The sequence below is a fragment of the Eschrichtius robustus genome, chromosome 11 (assembly GCF_028021215.1).
Source record: "Eschrichtius robustus isolate mEscRob2 chromosome 11, mEscRob2.pri, whole genome shotgun sequence".
NCBI lineage: Eukaryota > Metazoa > Chordata > Mammalia > Artiodactyla > Eschrichtiidae > Eschrichtius > Eschrichtius robustus.
Window position 1 is genome coordinate 43,388,467 of NC_090834.1, and position 13,556 is coordinate 43,402,022.

A 13,556-nucleotide genomic window follows, 5' to 3' on the forward strand; every position below is an offset into this window, starting at 1 on the left:
TACAGATTCAATGCAATCCCTTTCAAAATACCAACCGTATTTTTCCCAGCAGTAGCAGAAATAATTCTAAAATTTGTTCAGAAATGCAAAAGACCTTGAATAACCAAAAAAAATCTTGAGAATTGAGAACAAAGCTGGATATATCATGCTCCCTGACTTTAGACTATACTACAAAGCTATGTAATCAAAATAGTATGGCACTGGCAAAAAAAATAGTACATTGATCAATGGAACAGACTAGAGAGCCCAGAAATAAATCCACACTTATATGGTCATTAATCTACAACAAAGGAGGCAAGAATATACAATGGGAAAAAGACAGCCTCTTCAATAAATTGTGTTGGGAAAACTGGACAGCTACATGCAAAAGAATCAAACTGGACTACTCTCACACCATGCACAAAATAAACACAGAATGGATTAAAGATTTAAATGTAAGACCTGAAACCAAAGAACTCCTAGAAGGAAACATAGGCAGTATACTCGTTGACACTGGTCTTAGTAATATATTTTTTGGATCTGTCTCCTCAGGCAAGGGAAACAAAAGCAAAAATAAACAAGTGTGCTTACATCAAACTAAGAAGCTTTTGCACAGGGAAGGAAACTATAAACAAAATGAAAAGGCAGCTTAACAAATGGGAGAAGATATTTGCAAATGATACATCTGATAAGGGGTTATCCAAAATATATAAAGAACTGATACAACTCAACATCAAAAAAAAAACACTGATTAAAATATGTGGATGTCAATAGACATACAGATGACTAAAAGACATGAAAAGATGCTCAACATCACTAATCATCAAGGAAATGCAAATCAAAACCACAATGTGATCATCTGTTAACACCTGTTAGAAAGGCTATCATAAAAAAGATAGAAAATAACAGGTGTTGGTGAGGATGTGGAGAAAAGCAATGTTCGTGCACTACTGGTGGGAATATAAATTGGTACAGCCTCTAAGGAAAAAAATATGGAGGTTCCTCAAAAAATTAAAAACAGAACTGTCATATGATCCAGCAATTTCACATCTGGGTATTTACCTAAAGAAAACACAAACACTAACTCAATAGCCAAGATACAGAAACAACCTAAGTGTCCATCAATAGACAAATGGATAAAGAAGATGTGGTGTATATATACAATGGAATATTACTCAGCCATAATTTTAAAAAAATGAAATCTTGCTATTTGGGACAACAAGTGGATCTAGTGGATGGATCTAGAGGCTATTATGCTAAGTGAAATAAGTCAGACTGAGAAGGACAAATACCATATAATCTCATTTATGCGTGGAATCTAAAAAACAAAACAAAACAGACTCAAGGATACACAGAACAAACTGATGGTTGCCAGAGGGGAGGGCGTAAGGGTGGATGGGTGAAATAAGTGAAGGGGATTAAGAGGTACAAACCCCCAGGTATAAAATAAATAAGCAGTGGAATGTACTAAACAGCATACGGAATATGGTCAATAATACTGAAATAACTTTATACGGGACAGATGGTTACTAGACTATTGTGATCATTTCATAATATATGCAAATGTTAAATCACTATGAGGCACACCTGAAACCAACATATTTTATGTCAAGTACATTTCAATTAAAATAACCTTCCTATATGAAGTAAAATCTTACATAAAATATATATGAATAAATGCTCTTTTAATAAGATCACATTGAAGGCTATACATCAATGGCATTCCATTTTATGCTAGCCCATTAACAAATCTTTAGACATATGTATTATATATGTATATATGTGCTAAGTGCTCCAGAGGTAATCAAATATCAAAAAGTGACTCTGCTTTTATGGAAAATACAATAAAATTGAGTAGGCTAAATTAACATGTACGAAAAAATAGTAAATAATATAGATATGGTATAATTATGTGTTAAATTATATTGCACCAAGTAGGAACTCAAATGTTTTCTGATAGGAACTCAAATGTTTTCTGAATCAATGAATGTCAACAATTATTGGGATTGAGATCATCCAGAAAGTGAGATAAGACAAGGCTTCGGTGATCTTTTTAATGATATTAGAAAGGATTTTCATGATAACTTATTCATGCTTCTTAGACTACAGGTGAGTCCCAAAAATCCACAAGTATTCATTAAGCCCTACCCTATACCAAACTCTATATGAAGAAAAAGTATAAAACATAGTCCACTTCTTCCCTCAAGAAGTCTATGACTGATGAGACAAAACATACCCATACTAAACAATTTAAAAAATAAAAGAAGACAATTCTAAACTTAGTGCTAAATTGTTATAACTAAGTGCTAAAGAAAGTCAAAGAAAGGAGAACTAAATGGGCCCTAGAGTAATGGGAGATGAATTCATGGAGGAAATAAAATTTAATCTAGTCCCTTAAGGGACTGGTAGGATTTAATAAAGAAAAGGGTATGTCTTTACTCTAGTAAAGTAAAGGAAAGGTGGAGGACATATAATAGGTTGATTCATTCATCATTCACTCATTCATTTGTTCATTCACTCATCCAACAGAAGATTTTTTCAGTGCCTCCTATATTCAGGCACTATAGGAAGTGCTGAGGTACAATGGTAAACTAGGACCATAACTGCCCTCAGGGAGCCTACTGGTAAGGGGATGGGTAGCTGACAAGAAACAGGTAATTTTAATATTGTGGTATGATAGGTGCTAAGTAAAGGATGCTATGATGGCTTCGAGGAGGGACTATTAACAGAGGAAAATCAGGGAAGATTTCGTATAACATGTAAAATTTATGTGGAGAGACTTGAAACATTAATAGGGCATGGCCATGTGAAGTAGGGAAAGGGGATTTTTAGGCAGAAGGAAAAGCATGTGCAAAGGCCCGGAAATAAGAAAGAACATGAGAAATGAGCATCACACACACAGACGAGAATAAGCTACTCTAGCTATAATGGAGGCTTTGTGTAAGTCACTACAGGGAAACAAAGTGGGTGAGCCAGAGTAAGGAAGCCATGGAATGTGAAGAGTTCTGACTTCCTATGGGAAATTGAGCACATGTTCTACAAGGAAAGCTTATGTAAAGAAAGCATATCTGGTCTGAGAAGTGCCCAACTTGGAAGCCATTCCATGATCCAGAAGAGATAACTTGATGTTATCTCTATCCTTTAAGGGTAAGTACACAGCCAGAGAAGCAGAGGGCCAAGGTCAAATTTGGAGGATGAGTAGAGGAAGAAGGGTGAGGAGCCAGTGAAGAAAACAGAAGAAACAGAACCACGGGATATAATAACAGTTAACATCATGCATTTGGAGTTATCAAGCTATGTGATCTTGGGCAAATTACTTACGAGCTATGTGATCTTGGGCAAATTACTTAAAAACTTAAAGATTTCATTTCTTTTTCTGTGAAATGGGGATAATAATACCTACCCCACACACACGGTATAAGGATGTAGACACTAATGTATGTAAAGTATTCGGCAGAGTGCAAGGCATGTAGTAAACACCCAATGAACAGCAGCTCTTTGTTGTTATACAGTTCTACCAGTCTCCCTGACTTTTTATCTCTAGTCTCTGTACATTATATTACCTTACCATGACTCATTCCCACCACTCTGTCTGGCTAATTATTCCTCAGATGCCTTTTCTGACTCCCAGTACTGGGTTAGGTAACCCCTATACAGCCCCCTGCACTCTGCAATCTCCTATGACTCTTTAGCATAACTATCTAGTTAATTGTCTGTATCCACTAATGTATGTCTCCTTCCACTAATATTAAGCTCCAAGAATTCAAGGATTTAGTCTGACTTACAATCCTAACATACTGCCTGACACATAGCAGACATTCAATAAGTATTTATAGAACGAATGAAAACATTCTGTGGTGATTGCGGCATGCGATAAATACAGAACAGAGAACCCAGAAATAAACCCATACATGTACAGTCAACTAATCTTTGACAAGGGCACCAAGAACACACAATGGGGAAAGGATGGTCTTTTCAATAAGTGTTGTTGGGAAAACTAGACATTCACAAGCAAACAAATGAAACTAGACCTCTATCGTAGACTACTTATAAAAACTAACTCAAAATAGATTAAAGACTTAAATGTAAGACCTGAAACTGTAAAACTCCTAGAAGAAAACACAAGGGAAATAGCTATTTAACATGGGCCCTGGCAATGATATTTTGGATATAACACCAAAAGCACAGGCAACAAAAGCAAAAATAGACAAGTGGGACTACACCAAACTAAAAAGCTTCTTGCACAGCAAAGGAAACAATCGACAGAGTGAAGAGGCAATTCCTATGGAATGGGAGAAAATATTTGCCAACCATATATCTGAAAAGGGGTTAATTTCCACAATATATAACAAACTCATCCAACTTAACAGCAAAAATACGAACAATAAAATTAAAAATTGGGCAAAGGTCCTGAATAGACATTTTTCTAAAGAAGACATACAAATGGCAACAGACACATGAAAAAGTTATTAACATCACTAATCATCAAGGAATGCAAATCGAAACCGCAATGAGATATCACCTCACACCTGTTAGGATGGCTAGTATCAAAACGGCAAAAGATAACAAGTGTTGGTGAGAATGTGGAGCAAAGAGAACTCTTGTACACTGCTGATGGGAATATAAACTGGAGAAGCCACTATGGAAAACTGTACGGAGGTTCCTGAAAAAATTAAAAATAGAACTACCATATGACCCAGCAATCCCACATCTGGGTATATATCTAAAGGAAATGAAATCAGTATTTTGAAGAGATATCTGCACTCCCATGTTCATTGCAGCATTGTTCACAATAGCTAAAATATGGAAACAACCTAAGTGTCTATCAGTGGATGAATGGATACAGAAAATTCCACATAATGGAATATTATTCAGCCATAAAAAGAAGGAAATCCTGCCATTTGTGACAACATGGGTGAACCTGGAGGACATTATGCTAAGTGGCATAATCCAGACAGAAAAACAAATGCTGTATGACTGCACTTATATGTGGAATTTCTTTAAAAAGTCAAACTGATAGAAGCAGAGAGTAGAATGGTGGTTGCCACGGGCTATCTGGATGGGGGGTTGGGGAGGTGGAATGAGCAGATGTTGACTCAAAGAATACAAACTTTCATTTATAAGATGAAAAAGTTCAGGGGATCTAATGTACAGCATAATGACTATAGTTAATAATACTGTATTGTACACTGAGAATTAGCAAAGAGAGTAGATCTTAAGTGTTCTTACCATGCACTCACACAAATGGTAACTATGTGAGTGATGGATGTGTTAAATAATTTGTGATAATCACTTCACAATGTATATATACATCAAATCATCACATTGTATACTTTAAATATATACAATTTTACTTGTCAATTATACCTTAATAAAGCTAGGTGGGAAAAAAAGAAAGCTTTAAGAAACCAATGTGAAACTGACTAACTTCATTAAAACTTGAGTGCTAACTTCTCTGTGGGATATACATTTTCTAATATTCTTGTTTTGAGGAGTAAGGGAGACTTGGAAGTTGGCATCTTGCTGCATCTCCCCTGTACCATGTTTATTTCTAACCTTTTGCTCCTGAGCCAAGTGAGTGAGGCTCCTGTCAGGGAAAGCTGGTGAAGACTCCTTCCCTCCCTCAGAGCAAGCAGGGCCACGTAACCTAGGAGGGGCTTGGCTGGGTTATATTAGCCCTCTTGTGTGTGCCTGGTCATCCTGTTCTCAGAGACCAAGCCCACTCTATGACTGGCAGAGTGCATTTGAAGAGAAACATATAGGAAAACATTTCACAGCAAAATTGATGGGATGCAGCAATAGCTATATCCAGAGGAACACATATAGCTTTAAAAACCTTTACAATTAAAGAAAAAAGAAATAAAATTAAGAAATTCAGTATTTATCTTAAGATATTAGACAAAGTACAACAAAACAAATCAGGAAGAGGAAATTAATAAAAGACAGTAATAATGAAATTAGGAAGAATAAATAATAACAAATCCAAAGTCAATACTTTTAATATTAATAAAATAAGCAATGACTTTGTGTGCCAGACTTAAAAAAGAGAGAGAGCTAAACTATACAAACTTAGAATTAAGAAAGGAAACAAATACAGAATATAGAAGAGATGCAAAGAACTTTAGGATATTACTCCCTTTGGTAACAAGGAAACATACTGGAATGGGTAAAGATTTCCTAGAAAAATTAAAATGACCACAAACACCCTAAGAAGAAGTGAAATTTGAATATACCAGGTACCCTGAAAGAGAACAGAAAGGTAATTGAAAATCTACTTCACTGAAACTTCAGTTACATATATATACATTCTTTTTTATATTCTTTTCCATTATGGTTTATCTTCACTGGTTCAACATCCAGATGGTTTCATAGCTAAGCTCCTTCTAACCTTTAAAGAACTGTAATTCCAATATTATTTAAACCATGCTAGACTGCTCATAAATATGGAAAGCTCCCAATTTATGTTATAAAGCCAGCATAACTGTATAACAAGCAAGGAAAAAGAGAACTATATACAAATCTCATTTATACACACAAATCTTAATTTCTAAATAAAATATTACCACATAGAATCCAGAAATATATCAAAACTGTTAGAGTATGACTGTTATATGTTGAAGTCCTAACCATTATTAATGCCTTAGAATGGGATTTTACTTGTAAACAGGATCTTTACTGAGGTAATCAAATAAAAAATGAGGTCATTAGGGTGGACCCTAATCCAATATGACAGGTATTCTATAAAAAAGGGAAATGTGGACACCGGGACAGACATGCATAGAGGGAAGATGATATGAAGAAACAGAAAGAAGATGGTCATGTGAAGACAAAGCGTTGGAGTGATGCATCTACAATCCAAGGATTGCCAAAGATTGTTGGCAAATCACTAGAGGCTATAAACAGGCAAGGACGAATCCTCCCACACAGGTTTCAGAGGGAGCATGGCCCTGTTGACTCCTTGATTTTAGACTTCTAGCTTCCAGAACTATACAACAGTTTCTATTGTTTTAAGCCATCCAGTTTGTGGTACTTTGTTATGACAGCAGTAGAAAATGAATACAATGACCAAGAAGGTTTATTCCAGGAATTCAAAGGTGGATCAATATCAGCAAATCTGTCAATCATAGTCTATTACACATCAACAAATTAATGGACAAAAATTACATGATGTCACATATGCTGAAAAGGCATTTGATAAAACCGGCAGCAAATCTTAAAAACTCTAATTAGGAATAGAAAGACAAAATAAAGACCATAAGTCAAGAACAAATATTATCCTAAACAGTAAAACTCTAAAACAATTTCATCTAAAATCATAAATTAGACAAATTTGTCAACAATCACTATTATTATTTAATATTCTCTTGGAAGTGCTAGCAAGTTCAATATGACAAAAATTACTGATATGAACAGGAGAAAAGAAGAGATACAACTATTTTTGTTGAGACAAGTGCATATCTCAAAAAACTTAAGAACCTCTAGAAAAATGCCTACTAGAATTAAAAGATAATTTGGCTTTTTTTTCTATATTAGCCGTAAGTTTTTAGATATGGAAAAAGGAAAATATTCCACTTACAATAGTGACAAGAATTATAAAATGCTTGAGAATAAATTTAAAAAGAAAGGCACAGAATTTATACAAAGATAATTGTAAGGTCTTATTGAAGAGCATAAAATAAGAGATGAAAAAATGGAAAGCCATGCCATATTCTTGGATGGTAAATTTTACTATTATAAAAATGCCAATTCTTTCAAAGATAATATATAAACTTAATTCAATTCCAAATAGAATCCAACAGGAAATTATCAGGAGAAACTGGATTAATTGAGCTTAATATTTATATAAAAGTTTAAATTGGATTCCTGTTTTATATCACACGCAAAAGTGTAACTCAAATGGATTAAAGACAGATGAAAAATATAAAAATCTTTGAATAAACTATACGTATTGTCTAGAAGTTGGAAGAACCATGTTACACAAGGAAGGAAATTCAGATGCTATAAACAAAAGGATGTACATGTTTGACAAATAAAAGTTTAAAATTTTTTGTATGATAAAAAGATATCATAAATAAAATTAGAAACAACTAATTTAGAAAAATGCTGTTATAAATTGACAAGAAAAAGATTGCCCAAAGAAAATGAGTTTGAGCTTTGCTCGAGAAAAAGGAGCAAAGAATATAACTAATTTATAGTACATTGTCAATAAATATGCAAAAATATGCTCAGTGTAGTCAGGGAAATGCAAATTATACTACTATTGAGAAATCACTTTATACCCATCAGACCAACAAAAATATAAAAGAGCAATAACACCTATTATTGCCAGTAAGGATGAAAGAAAAGGGTACTCTCATACAGAGACAGAAGGAATATGATTCGACAAATATTTTAAAATTAAAACATATTCTTTGAATTGGCAATTCCATTCTCAGAAAGCTATTCCAAGATGTATGTACAAGGATGTTTTTGACAGTATTGTGTATCTGTGTAAAAATCTAGAAACAGAGTTATTAATTATGAATGAATTACAGTTGACCCTTGAACAACAGGGGTTTGAACTGTGTGGGCCCACTTACACATGGATTTTTTTCACTAAATACGTACCATAGTACTACACGACCCGCAGTTGGTTGAATCCTCAGATATGGAGGAGGGCTGACTGTAAAATTATGTACAGACTTTTGACTGCATGGAGTCAGCACCCCTGACCCCTGTGTTGTTCAAGGGTCAACCATAATTCTGAAAAAATAGCTGAATAACTTTTGATACATTCACATCATGGGATATTATTAAGCTACTCTATACAATCAAATAAGACCTAAACTTGTTGACATAGGATCTGCAAAGGTTACAAGATGCAGAGAAGTGTGCAAAATATATTCCATTTTTTAAAAAAAATTAAAACCCCTAAATAGGTATATGACTACACACACACACAAACATATATGAAAAAACACAAAATGATACATACTGAATAGTTAACGTGTTATCTGGTGGATGGGTTATGAGGTGGCTAGAGAAATGGAGGAAAGGGAAGGGGAGAAGCAAGAGAAAAAGAGAGACTGCACTAAAATCACTAGTATGTAAGTTATGCGTCAATTCATTAAAATTTGTATGTACCTTACATGAGTATATATATATTTATTTTTTCTAAGAAATTAAGAAAAATAAAAAGATGTTTCTCTACTGACTTGTAGAGATGTCCGTGATACGTAGTCAAAAGGCAGTTTAGAATAATGTATATATTACACATGTATTTCTGTAAAAGAGCACTCAGCTCATCCCTCCTAAGTGCGTACACAAGCAAGGAAAAAGTTATAGCATGCTACACACTCGCTGGTTAGCACTGAATATCTCTGGAGTCCAAACTGGGATTGGGGATAGGAGCCGAGATAATTAGCTTCTTCTTTACCCATCTTCACGTGTTTTATTTCTTGAAAAAATGAAAACCAATAAATGAACAAAGCCAAATGCCTACAGGAGCCAGAGTGAAGCAGGCTTCGTGGGGGCTGTGACGAAGCAGACTGCACAAGCAAAAACATCCAGATTGAAATGTAAAAAAATAACAAAAACCATTTTTTGAGAGAAAAAAAGACACAGATGAGGGCAGGATCCTAAATAATGTTTTTGTGTGTCCAGTTTAGAAAAAATAGTCTTTGTGTTACACAGATTTTCTTAACAGACAGGGAAATCACACATACTTTACCCTTTATCCATCTATACTCCAATCACAGGATCCATAACAAGGCCCAAAGAAGAATGCAGAATGCTTCTATCCTTTGATGCTAGAATACAGACTATTAGGAGAACAAGGACACACTATCACAGAAATATAGTATCATCATAGGCAGAACACTCTTTGACATAAACTGTAGCAATATTTTTTTGGATCTGTCTCCTAAAGCAAAGGAAATAAAAGCAAAAATAAACAAATGAGATCTAATTAAACTTAAAAGCTTTTGCATAACAAAGGAAACCATCAACAAAATGAGAAGACAACCTACTGAATGGGAGAAAATATTTGCAAATGATATGACCAATAAGGGTTAATATCAAAAACAGCTCATACATTCAACATCAAAAAAACAAACAACCCGATTAAAAAATAGGCAGAAGAACTGAATAGACATTTTTCCAACGAGGACATTCAGATGGCCAACAGGCACATGAAAAAATGCTCAACATTCTTAATCATCAGAGAAATGCAAATTAAACAACAATGAGATATCACCTCACACCTGTCGGAATGGCTATCATCAAAAAGAACACAAATAACAAATGTTGGTGAGAATGTGGAGGAAAGGGAACTGTCATACACTGTTGATGGGAATGTAAATTGGTGCAGCCACCGTGGAAAACAGTATGGAGGTTTTCCAGAAAACTAAAAATAGAAATACCATATGACCCAGCAATTTCATTCACGGGTATGTATCTGAGAAAAACAAAAAACACTTGATTCAAAAAGATATATGCACCCCAATGTTCACAGCAGCATTATTTACAATTGTCAAGATACAGAAGCAACCTAAGTGTCCACCAACAGATGAATGGATAAAGAGATGTGGTACACACACACAGACACACACACAGACACACACAGACACACACACACACACACACACACACAATGGAATACTACTCAGCCATAAAAAAGAATGAAATTTTGCCATGGATGGACTTGGAGGGTATTATGCTAAGTGAAATAAGTCAGAGAAAGACAAATACTGTATGATATCACATATGTATAATCTAAAAAATACAACAAACTAGTGAACATAACAGAAAAGAAAGAGATACAGATACAGAGATAGGGGTAGGGGATTAAGAGGTACAAACTATTTTGTATAAAATAAACTATGAGGATATATTATACAACACAGGGAATATAGCCAATATTTTATAATAACTATAAATAGTGTATAACCTTTAAAATTGTGAGTCACTATGTAGTATACCTGTAATTTATATAATATTGTAAATCAACTATACTTCAATTAAAAAAGCAAAAATAAAATACTGACAAAAAAGGAAATTCAGTATCCTGGCTTAAGAAAGGACCATGGAAAATGCCTGATCCAACTTCCTCACTTTACAGCTGAGGAATGTGAGGCCAAGTTAAGCAACTGCCATATTCGATTCCCTCCATTCCCTGCATGGCAGAAAATTATTTTATCTCAGAATTTTCACTCAGAGCAAATAAATGGTAGACAAGTAACAATGGTATTTCATTAGTTCAATAAATAAAAGTTCTCCTATTTTACACGTAAAAAACCAACCCTCAACTGTTATATTAAACATTTGAAATGAAAGGCACAGAACCTGTTTAAGTTGCCTTGTGTAAACCTGTAAAGACACTGGTTGAAACCACATGTTCAGTCCTCAGTCATTCACAGATCCATCCTTTTTTTTATTCAACCAGCGTTCACTGAACACTGTCTATACTCCTGACACTGGGAGGTACTGGTGATACACACATTAGAGAGGCACAGTCTTTGTTCACCATCCAGTGGGGAAGTGATAAGCTATGAAACAAGTCGGACCAAAATACAAACCAAGTGTAGATGGAATGATTTATTCTGACTGGAGTTTCAGGAGCAGCTTTATCAAGGGGAAAGTTGACACATGAGTCAGGCCATGTAGCAGGTAGGATTCCAGAGGCAACAGCAAGAGCAAAAGCAAGGAAGTAGTATGTTTGAGGAAATGATCAGAATTGAGCCCAATGCAAGAAAAGAACAAGGGAGAAAACTAGAAATTCACATGTTCTAGCCTGAGGATAAAAGTAAATTCAATCTAAGTGCAAGATAATTTGCCACCCCATCTCCTGCATGCCTGACATGTGGGAAGCGTTCAGTAAAGAATGTCTGGGTAAATCCTGACCAACTAAGTAATCTCTCTGTTCAAGTTACTGAATGATTTCAGCATATTACCATGTACTGTCCAGGGTCTAAATCTCCCATCATGCCTTTCAGGTGTGTGTTTTCAGTTCTGACAGCTTTATATCTCGTATCTGAGACCTGAAAGGAGATTAGTAGTTAAAAGTGAATGTAAAATTCATAATAAAATTTCACAATTCTATGAAAATTAATTTTATTTTGTTAATGTAAATAGTTTTGAAGTGTAGTGAAGGGAAACACTTCTTAGGCAGGATCATCATAAATCAGGTATTCTCATTCAGTTCTTGGATCTTTAGCAGGCCCCACTTTACCCTCCTTTTCTGACTGGTGCTAAATTAAAAATAGATACATACAATAATGATTCATTATATTTTTCTTTTCTATTCCAAAATTCCATTTCTCACTTCTATTTTTCTATGGTATGCAAATTACCATCAGAAAAATCACAGTTTTAAAAACTTGCTTGAATAATAGTGTCCATTAAATTTGTTCATGACCTGATTAATTTTTACAATATGCAAATATGATTTCATGTTTAATTTTGTTCTTGATACTTCTGCCAAATTTCCTTCTTTTTTGTGACAACTTCATTTTGTCTCCTAATTTATTTTTTTCCCTAATTTCTTCTACTTAAGAGCACTTAGACATAGCATTTGCCCTTTTATTTATCTAGGGCTCATTTCCATATAAAACACTTCCGTTAAAAAGGTTTACTTTTGTAAATTACAAAATATATTCTCCTTGACAAAAGTCTAAAAATATAGAAGAATATAAAGGTGAAAATAAAAATCATTCATGATCCAACTACCCAGATCACTGTTAACACCTGTAAAAATACCATTTCCTTTACAGGTGCAACCAATGCTATTGTCCCATCTATGCTGTTTTCCTGTATTTTATACAAATTAATCACAGTTTAAAGCTTATAATTGGGCAAAGGCAGAATCTTTTCTTGTTTTTATAATACTCAGGATTGAAATAGCCCTGTTATTTGTGAAGTAACCCTCATATGCCTAGAAAATTATTGAATGGTGCTCTCAAAAACTCTGTATTTGGTGGTGAGATGAATTGGGAGATTGGGATTGACATATATACACTGATATGTATAAAATAGCTAACTAATAAGAACTTGCTGTATAAAAATAAATAAAATAAAATTTAAAAACCCCTCTATATTTGGGGTAAAAACATTGAGAAACCCTATACTTTCAAGTAGCAGGCCACCAATTTGATGATGAGTATGGGACTGAGGGAATTGCAAAATGAATAGGAGGGGAGGGAGGGAGGGAAGACTTAGAAGTCACTTGCAGTATTCTAACAGTAGAATGTTATAATGGCTGTTTTTCCCCATGAACTACGCTATGCACTGAGTGAATGTTCAGTAAATATGAACTAATCTTCGTGTTTCATATCCATTTTTTAAAACTCTAAAATAAAGGTATGAAATGGGAGTGGGAAGTGTCCAAGAAAAGCTGGAGTAGGAGCTTTTTTAAAGATACAAATGTTAATAGAAGAGAACTATGGAAAACAAATTCAGGAAGAAATCTTTGACCAGAGCATGCTGTGGGAGGTGATCAGAATATGGGTCACTAGAAAATGTTAGCATGAGATTTATAGAAATTTTCTTTTGCTGTCACTTGTTTCCCTGGTTCTTGTTTGATGACACTTTGCATTATCTCA

General features: G+C 34.4%; 1 protein-coding gene across 1 annotated transcript in view; it reads right to left on the bottom strand.

The window, feature by feature from the left end:
* The window catches only part of DEUP1 (deuterosome assembly protein 1), a 98,775-nt gene that overhangs the window by 27,713 nt on the left and 57,506 nt on the right, over window positions 1-13,556 (bottom strand). Inside the window, exon 14 of the mRNA XM_068556071.1 lies at window positions 11,910-11,996. Coding sequence (XP_068412172.1) covers window positions 11,910-11,996 — 87 coding nt within the window. The remainder of the gene's footprint in view (window positions 1-11,909; window positions 11,997-13,556) is intronic.